Genomic DNA, 15,666 nt, shown 5'->3' with positions numbered 1-15,666 from the left:
AAGGGACAGTCTCTCTTCCCATGTAAATGAATCCACTGGAATAATATTCCTTGATCTGGCTGGTGTCATTGCTAAAGTGAAATCCAGCATGCTGGCAATAAAATTCAAATGCGCTTTTCAATGATTAGATATGCTTGCTAGGAATGTATCTTAACCATTTATACCCTTCTGGATTTTCTAATTAATTCTAGCAGATGTCAGCGAAGACCCACAATATATCTCCAGTATTCTCTCCCCTCTTCAATTCCTCTACTACAAATATACATAAATAACATGGTAAATGGTATTAAAACCAAAACAGGAAAGCACAGTGAACAGCACCACAAATTACCCCAAATCCTGCCTCTTTACATCAGTTGTGCTGTCTTCACAGGGCAACGTGCTGTGGGGTGACACATGCAGAGGTTCCCAGCACCAAAAACTGGCCCTCTTAGGGACGGCTCGCCACAGTGCTGTTTGTGAACAGAGCTTCCAAATCAACCTGAAAAAACCCTCCAGAAGATGCAGTGCAGTTTAACTAGACTAACTGCAGCTTTTCCAGCACCTTTCCCAAACCTCAGGCAAAGCAATGGGAAGAGATTTCAAATGCATGCTGTACAACTGATCAGACCTAGAACAACTCCCCTACCACTGTGATTACTGTTTTCCCTCACTTTGCTCAGTTCATCTGAGCAGTAAGCTGGCAAAAATCCATTTATATTTAAGTAGAAGTCCCGTTTCTTTTAAAAGTACCCTAATATTACATGTCAAAATACAAGCTGTGTTTAAACAAAAATAATGGCATTTCCAAGGCTAGTAAACAAAAGAAATATGCTGTATTGATAAGTATGATTTTAGTCATGTAATGACTTGAAGAAGGCTGATGAGTTATGTATAGAAAGGAGAAAATCATCTTGTACTGCTGAGGTTGCTGCCAGAAACATGCCAGAGTTCACTGCATAACCTGTGAACAGCAGTGAATGCCTGCTATAAAATATTAATTAAACTGACATAGATGTAGATTATAAAATCTACATAAAATAGTTCACAAAAGGGATTAGTAGAGATGTTGGTTAGACAATGAAAAACAAAAAACAAAAAACAAAAAACAACAATGACAAAAAAAAAAAAAAAAAAAAAAAAAACAGATTCCTCAACCCACTCTCAATGTAGAATTTATCTGGTACTGTTAAGAAAAACATGATTAAATAAAAATTGGAGGAAAACAGGATTATTGAAGTTGTTTATTAATTGAATTATAATTTCCACCCATGTGTAATTCAACCACCACAAAGTTAATGAGAAGGAGTTTGTTGGTTTAGGGATCAGACTGCTTTTGCAGTTTAGATCAGCTGCTTGTACTTGTAGTTGAGATCAGTTCATCGTGAAACTGCGCATGAAACACGGATCAAATGTGTCTAAAGCCTCAGACACACGAACACTTCTTTACATATGAAGTACTCAGACTTGATCTCCACCTAAGAAATCAGATGCATTTAGGCCTCCTATAAAAATAAAACCAAACAATAACACGATTTTCATAAGACCTAGTTTTGGCTATGTCTGATCTGTGAATTTTGAGGTCATGGCACAACAGCATCTGTGCTGCTATCCCACCCACAGAGGGGAGACTGGAGCTTCAGTATCAATACAGAAATAGACTAAAATCAGCTCTAGTTTTAAACACCTCCGTGCCTTCTCCCTCATCCCTCACTTTGTTTTTGCCACTGCTCGAAAACACCTTGTCAGCCCTTTTGCTACTTCCTCTTTGGCATGCTACCAAGGTGGCAACTCCCCATCTTCTCATCCAGCAAGCCCTGGCCCTCTAGTGCTAAGCGTGCCAGAGACAAAACTGGAAAAAAGTGGTCTCCATAGGAGTCTGCTATAGCAGGGGTTACTCCTGCCTTTCAGAGCACTGGTGGTGCTTGTATGGCAGAGGTTCAGACCTACTAGCTGCTGTTCTTTGGATGCTATTTCATCAAATATATATGTAGGTTGCCTAAGGTTTGTCCTCCTTCAGTTGTGTTTCAGTTTGCTGGGTCATCTTAGTGTGACTGAGCTATTTGGCCAAGCAAGTTTAAATAACAGAGAATTACAAGATTAACCTATCAGAGGGAACTAGTACTGTTTGTCATGATTAAAATCTCCCTGAGAAGCCCAGCATATCTCTTATTTACATTTGTTTGTACAAGAAGAAAGATCATACTCACGATGAGCAAGCATAAAAAGAGCACACTCAGAGTACAACTTAAATCATGCTTCTTACAGCTCATCGGCTTATCAGGCTTTTATGATACTCCAAGACAACCTGATTTTGCTGTGTAATGATAAGCTGATCTTTCGAATGATCTTTCAAATAATAAACATTCAGTCATGCAAAATAAAACACAAGGTGTAAAGATAGTGTATCACAACCAGAGCTCCCTCTTATAAACTGGAGAGTCCTAAGGAGGTGAAATTCCACGTTTTATCAAAATCCATCAGGCTACAGTGCCTTGCTGCATACAGAGACAATATGCAGCAGCTTTCTGCTGACCAGTAAGCCAGGTTTCCTCTGGGAGTAGTACACCATTACTGCAGTGTTTGGCAGGGACCATTCAGAGCCTTATTACTGTGGTTGAAGCCGAACCTCCACCAACTTCTCTCGATGACAATGAAGGAGCAGGGCCCCATCTTGTGGACATTTCCTGGAGTGAGTAGGGCTGTGACAGCTGCTAACCACAGCGGTTGTAATGCAGTGCTGAAAAGCTAGCTCTGATAAGGATCGGCATCAGATCTTGCCTAAAATAGAGATTTACGTCTGGGCTGGGTAGCTAGAATTTATGAGAAGAAAGCTCCTCCTTTCTCTCGAGGCAAACCATCCTCTCTTTTCTGCAGGTGTGGGGAACCCTGCCCAAATTAAGGGTTTCAAAGACCTGGAGAAGAGTTTACACACTGCCTGCAAGCTCCGTACTCATGCACTGGGGAAAGGTAGATGCAGGCAGATAGGAATGAACAGGAATGAAATCAAGGCACCCATCACCACCAAGGTGGACCAACCAAGCCTGGTAACAATTTAGCCCAGGCACCAGAAGCCACAGCATCCACAGCTGTGGGCTGTGAATGGCAGGAGAGCCTGGCTCCCCAGCAGGGCTTGAGAAGCCCTGGGCTGGCCACAATGGCTCAGACAGAGCATGTTTGGGGAAAAGTACTGGGAGGTTTCTACATCTCTTCTGTAAAAGCTGCTCGCACAACCTGCAGCTCTGTCTCACACGTGCTATGCCACAGCTGCAAAACCCGGCTCATCAGCTCCAACTGAGGGGGCTCCCCACAGAATGTGTATTTTGCTTTCCCAACTCCCTCAGGTTTTTTATTTTCTTGATAAGCAAAAAGTCTTATCATGCTCACACACACACTCATTTACTACGAAAACCATGTTAACGTGTGGCACTGTCTTCACCAGCCTGCAATATTTGGAGGATTTTTCTGAGGCTACCTAAGAACACGGTGACAGCAGCACCAAAGCCCAGAGCTCTCCCCCGGGAAGTGTGAATGCTGCAGGACCAGGGCCAAGATGTTCGGCTGAACAAGACAAAGCTGGTGACTTGGTATGGCTGCAGGTATCTGGGGTGGGGAGGCCAGGAAGGGCCCCAGAGCTGCTCTGGGTTGGGGCTGAGCACGGTGTTCGCCTTGCAGTAGTGTTGTTGGACACACTCAGCCCTCTGAGGTTTGCAGAGAAATGGTGGGAAAATGCATGGGAAATGGGAAAATGCATGGGAAATTCTGTTCAGTACAGCAATACATGTATATTTGAAACAAATATGTTTCAGATAATAAAAGTATTGTCTTCATGCATGCAAAAACAGGGTGTTTTCATGATAGCACCTATGAATCCTCATACCGAAATAAAAACTGTAACTCAAGTAATGCCAAAATAAAAAGTCATACCCACAAGGACAGAAGAATGGATAAGCAGTTTCATTACTATTGATGTCATAATGCAGAATAATGAAGCAAATACGAAGCAAGATAAATTCAAGCAACTTTTTAATGTCTAAAAGTCCTTTAGTCCAACTTTGAGCTCACAATCTTCTGTGAGTCTTGTAAAAAATAAAGAACTATAAGTTAAAATGTTCCTAGTTTTCAAAATAAAATATCTTCCAACTGACTGATTTCTTCTCTATAATTTAATTAAATTGATCTCTAATTGTGAAGCCTAGTGTTACTTCATGGTTTTTGTCAAATAAACATTTTGATCCAGTCAATCATGTCCTTTCTAGCTTCTTCAATATAAGGTTTATCATCAGGTTTCATGTCTTCTGGCTTCAGTTGTGCAAACCCATGAACCTGTCCAGGATAAACTTTAATTTTATATGCAACTTTACAGTACTGTTTCAACTTCTCCTCCAGTAAGGTAATCTGTAAAAGAAAGCATTTTTCTGTTAGCTTGTGGTTTTGTACGTTTGCCAAACTTGCCATTACTCATGTTCCTACATCTTTGCCTTTTCTCCACTGTTATGTTTGAAGCAGGTTTTTGTTGATCAATAGATGAGAAAACCCTTCTGTGGAATGTAAGACTGAAATGGTTTTCAAAAGTATGGGTACATCTAAGAACCTTCAACAGTGACTGCGAAGAGTTGGCAAATCTCGTTGCTGTAAATGAACAGGTGCAATTATATTCAGAGACTTAATATGGCTTGTAACCTGATTTTAAACTCTGATCTTGAGAGAACATATTCTCTAAATCCCAATGATTCTCAGTCTAAAATATTTTGATAGTTAAGAAAAAACTGTTACTTATTTTTAGTTTACAACAAAAAGGCATTGCTCTTGTGCAATCTTCAGATGTTAAGTATACATACAGTGTTAATGATTATTTTCCTGCATACATATATATACATATTTTTGTGCTTATTCCCATGAGAAACTCAGAATATAAAAAGAATGTTCACCCCCGCAAGCTTAATTCTACCTATTGTGTGTTTCACCTCATGTAATATATTTCTTGTTTATGTTTCTTTGTTCACACAACCCTTTATTACTTAGTGCAGAAAACAATCCATTTGAGGATGTTTTTTATTAAACTCAGGATTTTTTCATAAAAAACTGCACAGGTAACTCTGAGAGAGAAAATCTCAGGAGGAAAAGGTATGGTTTCAAGGTGTAATGTGTGTATTCATGAAAACTGTGTTCCATGGGGGAGGGGAAGGATGACTTTAACCAGAAAAACGGATGGTGAATGAAGAATTTGTAATTACACCAGAGGTAGTATGTTATCATTGTCACTAAAGAGAAAAAATGTATGCACAGAAGAGTGCTCCAGTTTCTATCCATGTATTTATCCAACCTTTCAGATGAGCTTATGATAGGGGTTATTTAGGAATATAGTTGGCATCCAGGATTCAAAACAGGATCCACAAGTTGTGAGCTTGTTTTTTTATAAATTCACAACCACTCTTTTGACAGAGTTCATTTTGCCTTGTTGTACCAAAAGCAATTAATCACTGATCCACATCATCTGAAAGTTCTGTTTCTGAGCGCTGTTTTTTGTTTGTTTGTTTGTTTGTTTTTTCCCATTCTGGGTCCAAGTTCATTAGGTTTACTACCCATTCTCCCATCCATGGCAGTAATATCCATGTCTTTAAGGTGTTTGATTCATACCAGTTGGATCTCCCTGCTCAATTTCACACTCTATCCAGCCACTGAGACCAATCACTGGTCTTTACTGCATTTTTCAGCCCCAAAAGGAAGTTTTGAAGAACCTAAGCAAGATATGTGGGGAGTTGAAATAGAAGCAAAACAATCTAGTCTGTCTGTTTTTTTGTATCTGAAAATAGTTTCTAACAAGCTATGGTTTCTGTGTAGGATAGAAGAACAAAGGAAAAATAAAAATCATTTACAGCTTACCTGGTCATGAGAAATAGTGTGGTCTTTCTCACCAAAAATGAAAAATGTGGGATTTAGTAAGTTGTATCTTTCTTCAGAGTCCCTAATTATTCCTGTAATGTGTTTGAGAAACAGTCTGTCAGTGAGGTTAACGTTCTTGCAAGATGAAAGAAAAATTCAAAGACAAAATTTCTATTTAGGTTTACTTGTTAAATACATTTTTTACTTCAGGACAGCTTCTATTCTGATGGATGAAAAAAAAAAAAAAAAGGAAAATATTGTTCCAACTCTCTAAACACTAAAAAAATACTTAGAAAATTTATGTGCCAAAGGAAATACTTTTTTTTTTTTTTTTAATTTTACACCATTCTTAAATATTGATATCAATATAGCATACTGCTGAAATAACCGTAATTAAAATCTGCAACTCACCTTTGAGTTTAGTATTTACAGAAATCATTACAAAGCAATAACTAGACTTAGAAACTACATATAGTGGTGTCAGCCCATGTAAGTTTTCATGTATTCTACACTACCATAGAGGGACACCCCAGCGTCTAATTGAGGATTTCTCAGCATCAAGTGGTGTACTGCCATTCCACCCCAGGAAAACCCAACGATACCAATCTTCTTTGCACCGCATTGTTCCTTTAGATACTTCAAGACAACATCAGCTTCCCTAAGACATATAAACAAAAGGGAACTAAGGAATCTATAGCAGAATCAATATTTGACAATTTAAGAAGTAAATTAAAAGAGATACTTTTTTTTTTTTTTCCATCGGCACCCCCCAATTATTTAAAACAGAGAATACATTAAGAAAAAAAAAAAAAAAAGGCAAATTGCAAACCAAAGCAGTAGTTTCTATTCTTGAATGAGAGTTAACATCTGTGGTCCTAGTTTAGTAGCCATAAACAGTTGTAGGTACTAAAATACTTACCTGAATTGTGACCCACTCCTTTGTTTTCAAAAGAAGCATTTTTTTTAATTGAATCACTTTGTTTAGTACAGAACAAAAACCAAGACATATCTGCAAGAAGAACAGCACCTTACTTTATGGAATGTGGGAACAGATAAGCTTCACTGTGCTATCTCTACAGGGTTCACCTATTTAGATAAAGTTTTATCTTAAGTGTGTCATGCCTGTTGCATGAGTTAATATTAATAATATCTTACCAAGCCTACATGCAAAAATTCTATATCAAATTAGCAACTACTCCAAATTAAACTGTCAGCAGCTATAATGTTTAAAAAAAATAAAAAAATAAAAAATAAAGATACTGTGTGAGGTATTGTATACAATGCATAAAGTATAAAAATTGTTTTTAGTGTAGACCAGAGCAGGTCACATTTTCAATTAATTTTTTATTACTAACTTCGTAAGTGTCAATAGTTTATATTTCTGATTATCTAAAGAATTTTAAATTAATTTTAAATGCAGACCACATATACTAATAACTATATTTTCAAGTATTAGGCATATTAGTATGGTCATCACAGGTTTGCTTAGGCTGACAAGAAAGCAGTATGAGAGTGATATGATCAGAAGATCATGTTCTAGGCCTGCAGGAGGAGCACACTGTGAATGGATGGGCTCTTTCAGAGCTAGTTTATTTGAAATGGCACAAGGAAAGTTACGGGTATGTCGGATTAATTTTTATAGGTATTAGTCATTTGTTTTTTCCAAAAATTCAGTCTCAGCTTCTGCAACTCTACTGTCAAAATCTATGCTGAGGGATATTGAAGTTAGGGTGCGAGCACTGGAACCTCTTGAAGGGGCCAGAAAAACACTTTGTGCTGTACAAGATGATAGCTGAGTAATAGGGTGTCACTGTCTCACTATTATTATCTCAAGTTTTAGGCTGTGGTAATAGATGCTGAAGAAACAGGGAAGCTTTGTTACAGGCACTGCTTGGATCTACAGAAAGTAGTTCCTGTACTTCACAAATAGAGAAAACCAGTGCAATTGATCATATGTCTCATAGATTTGGGTCAGTCTTGCAAATTTTGATCTAGTGCTGCTCAGGAGATTATCTCACCTCCTATCATTTACAAGGCAGAAAGCAAGGTGAGCAAGTGACAAGTGGCAGATAGCTTGAGCACTTGTGGAAGAGTTTTCCTCCTTATCCTGAGGAGCTGAGGCAGTCTCAGCACTGGTGAGCAGAAGGGCTGTGAAACACCAGTTACAGGCCTGTGCAGGCAGCATGACATAGTTAGAAAAGGGTCCATGGAAACGAGATGGGGACAGTAAGTAGAGTGATGGATGGAGCAGATGATCTGTTCCAAATCTAAAGGCAGTGCTGAGGACCACAGAAGAACCACCCAGAATAAATGACTGTGTGCATGCAGCCATCTTGCCTCACTGTCAAGTGCCACTTTAAACACTTCAGACACATATAAATTCCCCTTGTTTGCTGAATGCTTTTTAAATTCAAGCACAAATATGCATCTTACCTATCTACTTTCACAGGATCGTGTTCTTTCATCCAGTCAGCAAAGTCATGCCAGTGATCAGTAGTTTTCCAGGGGTCTTTCCCCTTGAAAAAGTCTGGGCAGATGGTTCTGTGTGAGACATGGAAACAAGTCAACTTTCACATCCAGGTGGGGTGAATCTGTGGATGTCTAAATGTTTTCTTATGTCTTTTCTACTCCAGAGTACACACCTACATGGTTATCATCTGAATCATATTCTACTCATCCTGTTCTGGCAATCGGCAGAGCTAAAAGTATATGTCTTGCAATGGAAATTAAAAAAAAAAAAAAAAAAGACACAATACAAAAGTAAAGGGATAGAGCAACCCTCCTGATTATATATGAACAAATATTTAGCTCTTTGCTAGTAAAAGCTAAAGCAACCCTTATTGTTGTTTGGACTCCAAAAGGCCTGGTATGGCAAACTTACACAACTTAAAAGTGCATACCAACATTGTTATTGCTTATCTTTTAATCACCTGCACTGCCACATAAACACAAACACTGGCACTTCATGACCCTCCTTCTAGCTTTTTGCTCAGGGAGACATTTCTGTTTGGTCAGTTTCAGTAGCTTTGGTGGCCACGGGAACATTTCTGTTCACACAGAGTAAAATGGTCTGGCTGCCCTATGTGTGTGGAAAACGTATACCATGCTTAGCTTTGGGCCTGGTGATCTATCAGTGTATTTCTTAACAGAAAAATAGTAAAGATGGGTGCTTACATGTATCCATGACCTGCAATCAAATCAACTATATATCTAATGTCTGGGAACTGCCATCCAAATATATCATGAATCACAATCACGGCTTTGTCTGTGAAAAAAGATGGTCTACAGACATATGCCTTGATGTGCTCAACTTGTACTTCGTGTCCAAGGCACCCATATCCAGATCTTTCTCCAGTGTTATACAGGAAAGGATCCGCCATTTGGAAACCTGGAAGGGGAAATGAAAGAAAAAAGAAGAGTGAGAAAGTCTAATTTGCTAATACAAGATTAAGACAAATAAGGGCAAATGCAACCTGCAGAAAGTAATTCAATATTTTTTTGAAAATAATATTGACATCCTTGTCTGAAAGGAGAAAGTAGAATAATGCAAAAGCAATGTTCCTGTGCAGAATGGTTCTTAGTCTATAACTAATTAAGCTGCAAAGAGGGACAGAAAGCTACAAAATGACAAATAATATGTTCATGAATGTCCTAAGTCTCATGTCACTTTTGTTTTGCTCCCATGCAACTCTTCAGCACTGGCATGAAGCGGTACAGCTTCAGATGTTGTACTCTCCCCAGATGTAGGAGAAAGTGACCAGTTGCAGCAGTCACATGTGTCTTCAGCTGGAATCACAAACTGTTTTCTCTGAATTATGTGAGGGTAGGCACAGCACTCAGCTGCTACAGAAAAGGATAGCATCCAGTGCTTCTTGCAGCCCATGGCACCCAGTCTATTGGGCACAGCTGGCAACTGGCTGCAGTGCTGGTTTCCAAACTAGGTTGCAAGGCCTTGGGCCCATACGGCTTTGAAAGGGATTGCAAGAAAGCAAGCAAATGCCAGAGAAGTTAAAGTCAGAAGTTGTTCTGACTGTGTCTGGCGCATGGAATGGACTCTGTGCAAAAAGTATAATCTGTATAATCTTATCTTTTAATTAAAAGTAGTACTATAATCCATCTGTACAATAAATCCAATTAGGTCTTCAGGAGCAGCTTGCTAAATTAAAACAGGTTCAATGATAGCATCACTTTTTTTTTTTTTTTTTTTTTTTTTTTTTATGCATTTAGGCTGCTTTATGCCCAAGATAATCGGCCTTCCCAAAGTACATGTATCATCTAGGTACACCGTTCTTCTAGTGGAAGAACGGTGTACCTAGATGATACACTCCTAACCCTGGGGATGGAGTCATCAGGTCTGACAGGTAGAGCACTGACTTTGACTAAATATGCTTTATCACCACAGCAGCTCCTGGATGTTAAAGTGTGCTGCAGAGCTGTAGGAACTGGATGGATGTGACATTACTGCCAGAATCAAGCTGCTTCACAGATAGCCATGAGATGGGTGATCTTACACAGTGAGTAATTCCCTGTGCTGATAACTGAGAGCTGATTACACTTGTTAATTGTTCTCCCACATTTTCAACATCTGAATGCCTGGGTTGGTATTAGGAAGCATGAATTATCCTGATCTTCAGGACTAAAACCTCCATTGCTTTGGCATTACATGCAAGTAGATGTTGTAACATGTGGAAGAGTGTCTCCTAGCTCATGTTCCCCATAACAGGACTGAAAATGCTTGAATGATGTCTGTTTTTGCAAAAGTACTTCCTATCTTTTTTTTTTTTTTTTTTAACCTAAGATGAATGAGTGCAAGAGCCTTCTTGAAGAACTGACAGGTATCCCCAAAGTCAGCTAACACCACTGGCTTCTGAGATGGCAGCCATGGTCTTAACCCATTAGCACCTTTAGTTCAGAAGGGCACAACCTATGGTGTCCCCTTCAAGGAAATAGTGTTTAGGAGGCATTAAATTTTGCAATAGTTGTGAAAGAGCCTACTGTCTATCTTTTGGTAGCTTCCCAGAAATCATTTCTTTGGCCTATCTTGATTGATTCCCAGCCAGCTGGCTCTTCTCCAGGAACCCGGCTGCGAAGACCTTAGTAAATAGCCAGCCACACCTGAACTGCTTAGAAGTCTTTGATGGGATCCTGTTTAGTCAGAAGCTTTATTTGTTCCCTCCCGCTTTGATCTGTGCAACACGGTGTAGTGAAGCAACGACCCAGGATATTTCCTACCTGTCCTGTCTCACCTCATTCCCTCTTGCCACCGATTTCATCCATTGCACTTTTCCTCTTCCTGCTTTCCCCACGGCCTGGTTCCAGGCAAGCAGAACCTCACCTCTACAGCCTGCTTCTCATCACTGAGCTCTAGCACGGATGAGACACGGGCACTAGCACAAAGCAAGGAGCAGGGGAAACTACTGCTACCAGGGAACAAGCAGAGACATCCATGAGTTCCAGGGCATCCTTTTGCTGGTTTAGAGAAAGCCTCCTTATAGCTTCTTTGTCTCACTTCCTTGGTTTACTGAGTTCCTCAGTGCCACCCAGCTTTTGTGCAAGTAATAAAAAAAAACTGAGGAGAATCATTCAGTGTTATCACAAGGCAAAGGTGGGCTCCCTTGGATGGCAGGACAGACCCAAACTAATTCATTTGTAGGGAGCAGCAAATAACATGATTATAACCTGTCAAGTCTTAGTTTTCATTAAAAAACAAACAAACAAAAAACATAATTGAGAGGTGAGGCTAATATTCTTTCAAAAACAATCAGATAAAACTGAGGAAAAGATATTCCTAAGGATAATCCCCACTTCTCGTAAAGTGGATAGGAGCACATGATCTCATATTGCTTTGCTTTTTGCCAGGACCTAGCACTAATGCTGCCAAGATGTGACATGTCTGCCTTTTTCCTGGGTCCAGGGATAACATTTTAAACACCATTGGTAATTAATTTCAATGCTAAATGCTCCAGTGGACCAAACAAGGGAAAGAATGGGAATTCATTACCATAAGGGCAAAAGAGATTATGGTCCTGTAGCATGATCTTGCTTCTGCTGGCTATAAAATAATGGCCAGTAATTCCTACAGAAAGCCCTCAGACTGTGACTGAAGTAGGATGCCTCCCACAAAGTCAGGCAGTCTAGAGTTAAAGCTTCAAGTGAACGTACTACCTCCCTTACCTATTTGTGCCAATGTATGATGACATTTAGAGGGAAAAGCGTTTGGGTTGTCCTCAGACCTATTGCTATGCCACAGCTGCAGACACTCAAAATCTAATTTTTCCCTAAGTTGATATCCTCTATCTTTACCTTATCTGCTCCTTAATACTTGTCTTTGTGCAGTTGTTTGTTTTTTTTTTTTTACCTTTTTTTTTTTTTTTTAATGAAGTCAAAATAAAAGTCTTTCTTTAAAGGAGTGGTTTTTGCTGAATGTTTTGCATATTTTTCAAAGAGCTGTTTCTGACTGCTTAGCAATTTCAGATTTCTCCCACTCAACACAGTTACAAGCAGTTAGCCTCCCTCTGCTGCCAGCTCAGTCTTCGTGGACCAGTTTGCCATGACATACCTGGAGTACAGGATCCTGCGTTATCCCAGCTCGGTTCCTCTGCTCGGTGAGATACCAGCTAGGCTTCCCTAAACACGGCAAGAAGAAAACCCGTTCTGCTGGCAGTTTTGCTCCAGCTGCTGCTTCTGCTACCCATCCAGTTTCCAGGTGCTTTTCAACTCTTCTGCAGCCCTGGGGATTGGGAGACGAGGAGGAGACGCTCAGCACACAAATCATCCTGACCGGAAGGGGTGGAGACAGATCATGCAGAGAGGCAGGGTTTGGTGGATTCAGTAGGCTACAAATCAATTGCCTTTTACTCCACCTTTTATTTATTTTTATTATTTAAGGAGTTTAGAAAGCAAGGTGCACACCGATGCTAAACTGCACTTATTTTTTCATCATCTCTAAAGACGTGTAATTCCTAACACAATAGCATGGAGAGGTTGAAAGAAGGACTAGTGAATCTTCTTACTGACTTCAGTTTTCCAGTAAGATTTCCCTTCCAGACCTGTACACTACAAAGCAACTGGTATGTGCAAAAATGGTATGAAGCAACGTAATGGTGCGGCCATTTAAGACTGCAGAACCTTTGGACCTCAGCATTTTTAATTGACACATCTAGCACCTAGTGGCGCATCCGCTAAGGCTCTGTTAAGTTCAAAGATGCATTTTCTTATAGCATATTCACGCACTTTTGTTGTCCACGATAAACGCCTTTAATGGAATTTGTGCTGAATGAAGCCGAGTATGTCCTGGCAAACTTACAGCATAAAAACTAATGGAAGGCTCCCCAGCACACAGACGAAACATATTACGACCACACCCACAAGTATTCTCAACAAGTCTAAAAGTGTTCCAGGTTATTTTTGATCGGACTTGCTTTCAACAAGTCAAAAACATTTGAGTCTGAACCGGTTGTTATTGATGGTGACTCGCTGAAATTTTCCGTTCCGATTTCCATAATGGCTATGTATGCAAGGAGCATTAGTTCAGCCCTCGGGCTGATGTCTACTGTAGGTTTAATTTTCTCTGTGTGTGCACGTGATTTATGTGTGCGAGCGTGTTGGGGTAGGGGAGAGAAATGAAAGAGACAAAAGAGCTAAATGAAAATGACCATATAAAGGTCAATAAACAAATTTTGATCCCAAGTGTGCGATAAACTGTGGGACAAACAAGTCCCACGATTGCTCTGTAGATCCTGGGCTGTACTCTGTGTGGTCGTGACCACAGGGTAATCTGAGAAGTGGTGGTGGTTGGGTTCAGTTCACCCAAACTTCAGACATCTGCAATTAGGATGGCCATGTCAGCAAGGTGTCTACACCCCCACAGATGCCGTTGCGACCTAGGGTATGATTCACACCCTATGGGTGTCTTTAGAATGAGGTAGATGGCCCCCAAGATGTCGCCAGATGTGCTGATCTGATTGTCACCAAGTTTAATGGCCTACTGCAGGTGTAGGTTGCTGCGCTGTGAACATCGCCAGTCAGGCAAGGCGAGTCCCACCTCTGTGTGCTGCGGGAGCCACATGCAACTCAAAATTAGGGTTTGTCACGACCAGAGAGAGGGTGTTTTTCTCTGTCCTGTCATACCTGTCATTAGCTTTGCACATCAAGATTGTTTAAGAAACGATTAAAAAGATTGCTTGTGTTGCAAGGGAGGGAGTGGGGAGACTTCACTGAAAAGATCTGGTTTGTATGTTGATATTAATGACATCTGGCTTGAGTTTGTCTAACCCCAGCTGGGTAGGCATCCTGTAGTCTGATCCACAAGACTCAAGCACTGTCTTTCTACTTTGCTCCCCCTGGATTTGGGTCCAACTGAGCTGTAGCCCCCTGTGCAAGGAATAGACCAGCAGTACCAGGCGTCTGATCCAACAAGCATTGCAGCAATTGTAAATCCTGTCTTTCTGCCCAGCATCTCTTTGAGGGTGGCTAGGCTGAAAGGAGAGCAAAGGGCTACCTCTGCTGTAATGCATGCCTTTGCCTGCACGCTGTGATTGTTTGACCTGCAAACCCTACGTCATTCAGATCTCCCAGACTTGCAGAAACCACCTCTTTCCCCACAGGATGGAATCATATCTGTAATGGGCTCAGGGTTGTGGAGTTCACTGTACACATGCATTTCCTATAGTCTCAAGAAACTTATAAATTTATTTTTTAATCGTTCTGTAAATAACTCTGTTTTTAGGAATTTACAGAAAAGAAAAAAAAAAAAAAAAAAAAAAAAAAAAAAAAGGATATTTGAGGGTTGGAGTGGTCAAATTTCTCCTTCACCTGAAGCACACAATGCGTATCTTCTTTTGCTGCTTGTTTTGTTGGTTTGGTTTGGTTTGGTTTGGTTTGGTTTGGTTTGGTTTTACCCTGAAGGTTTGCACCAATACTCCTGGTTTTACAGAATGGGGTGTGGAATAAAACCCCAAAGCAAAACCTCACAGCTGTCAGCTGCATTTTTACCTGTGTGTTAACATAAGAGACAAGGTCCTAGGACATGCAAGCCTGCTGTCCCGAGGCAAAATAGACAGATACGCTCTCACAGATAACTAGTGATACATAAAAACCCAGAAAGGCAAGTACTCTGCTGGCATCTAGTGCAGAAGTGAAAGAGTCCAATGGAGAGGCCAATGTACAGGCTTAAACATGCCTCATTTACCTTCACCTGGTACAGTGTTTGGAGTGCTGCTGGTAGCAACAGAGTTGTCAGAAAGCTGAAATCATCACAAACACTATATTTACGATGTGAAAGCCCTGTTCAAAGCACCTGCAATGAGTGATGTTCTGCTCGCAACTTCAGCCCGCAGAAGCTGCAGGCAAGGGAAGGGGGATGGCGGGGCTCGTGGTGGGGTTGCTGCTGCTGAGGGCACCTCGTGGGAGCTGCCAAACGGAGGAGCTGGTGGAGAGGCTTGGAGGAAGGGAGAGCTGAGAGGGATGGAGGGGTAGGGCTCAGAAGGGCTCCGTGCTGCAGATACATAAATGGTGAATATTTACCTTTTGAGGAAAGAGCTTGTGGGATCTCAGAGGGTGTATTTTGTGAGCTTTACAGAAAAAATGCGGAGTGTTAAGTTTAATTTTGCAATAAAATGAAAACTATTTTAATGTTGTGGATGATATGCACAGAGGCATATCAAAATTACCTAATGCTGTCCAGGTGTTTCTAGGTTATTCAATGGCTCATCATTTTATTAAAAAGCACTTCTAATGGAATTTCAGTACAAGGCACATAATTCTAAATATTCATAATTATGAATATTAACAGATATATAT

At 40.4% G+C, this 15,666-nt stretch overlaps 1 protein-coding gene and 1 long non-coding RNA gene across 4 annotated transcripts; one reads left to right on the top strand and one right to left on the bottom strand.

The window, feature by feature from the left end:
- The first annotated feature begins 3,485 nt into the window (after positions 1 to 3,485).
- Positions 3,486 to 12,523, top strand: LOC309875528. 3 transcript variants are annotated; one of them, XR_014317047.1, is made up of 3 exons: positions 3,486 to 3,566; positions 10,271 to 10,379; positions 12,340 to 12,523. It is a non-coding gene; the product is annotated as an uncharacterized lncRNA (long non-coding RNA). The 3 variants fall into 3 exon arrangements; XR_014317048.1 differs by lacking the exon at positions 3,486 to 3,566 and adding an exon at positions 4,297 to 4,625 and having other exon boundaries at positions 10,268 to 10,379; XR_014317049.1 differs by lacking the exon at positions 3,486 to 3,566 and adding an exon at positions 8,130 to 8,445 and having other exon boundaries at positions 10,268 to 10,379.
- Positions 3,560 to 12,476, bottom strand: LOC309875527 (carboxymethylenebutenolidase homolog). The gene is made up of 6 exons (XM_082755075.1): positions 12,425 to 12,476; positions 9,040 to 9,253; positions 8,299 to 8,406; positions 6,381 to 6,523; positions 5,866 to 5,957; positions 3,560 to 4,377 (listed from the first exon to the last, which is right to left on the bottom strand). Exons 2-6 carry the CDS (start codon positions 9,243 to 9,245, stop codon positions 4,198 to 4,200), a joined length of 729 nt encoding a protein of 242 aa, XP_082611201.1. The 5' UTR covers positions 9,246 to 9,253; positions 12,425 to 12,476; the 3' UTR covers positions 3,560 to 4,197.
- Positions 12,524 to 15,666: the final 3,143 nt, after the last annotated feature.

Source organism: Aythya marila (genome assembly GCF_965140915.1).
Source record: "Aythya marila genome assembly, chromosome: 2".
Classification (NCBI taxonomy): Eukaryota; Metazoa; Chordata; class Aves; order Anseriformes; family Anatidae; genus Aythya; species Aythya marila.
This window is presented reverse-complemented; position numbering and strand designations above follow the sequence as displayed.

What these genes read in the sequence shown, in the direction of transcription:
- LOC309875527 (XM_082755075.1), bottom strand. Translation starts at nt 9,245, where the DNA reads ATGGCGGATCCTTTCCTGTATAACACTGGAGAAAGATCTGGATATGGG. An exon ending in GATCCTGTGAAAGTAGATAG is followed by an intron (nt 6,524 to 8,298) that starts GTAAGATGCATA and finishes TATATGTCTTAG; the next exon opens with GGAAGCTGATGTTGTCTTGA. An exon ending in CGCTGGGGTGTCCCTCTATG is followed by an intron (nt 5,958 to 6,380) that starts GTAGTGTAGAAT and finishes AACACATTACAG; the next exon opens with GAATAATTAGGGACTCTGAA.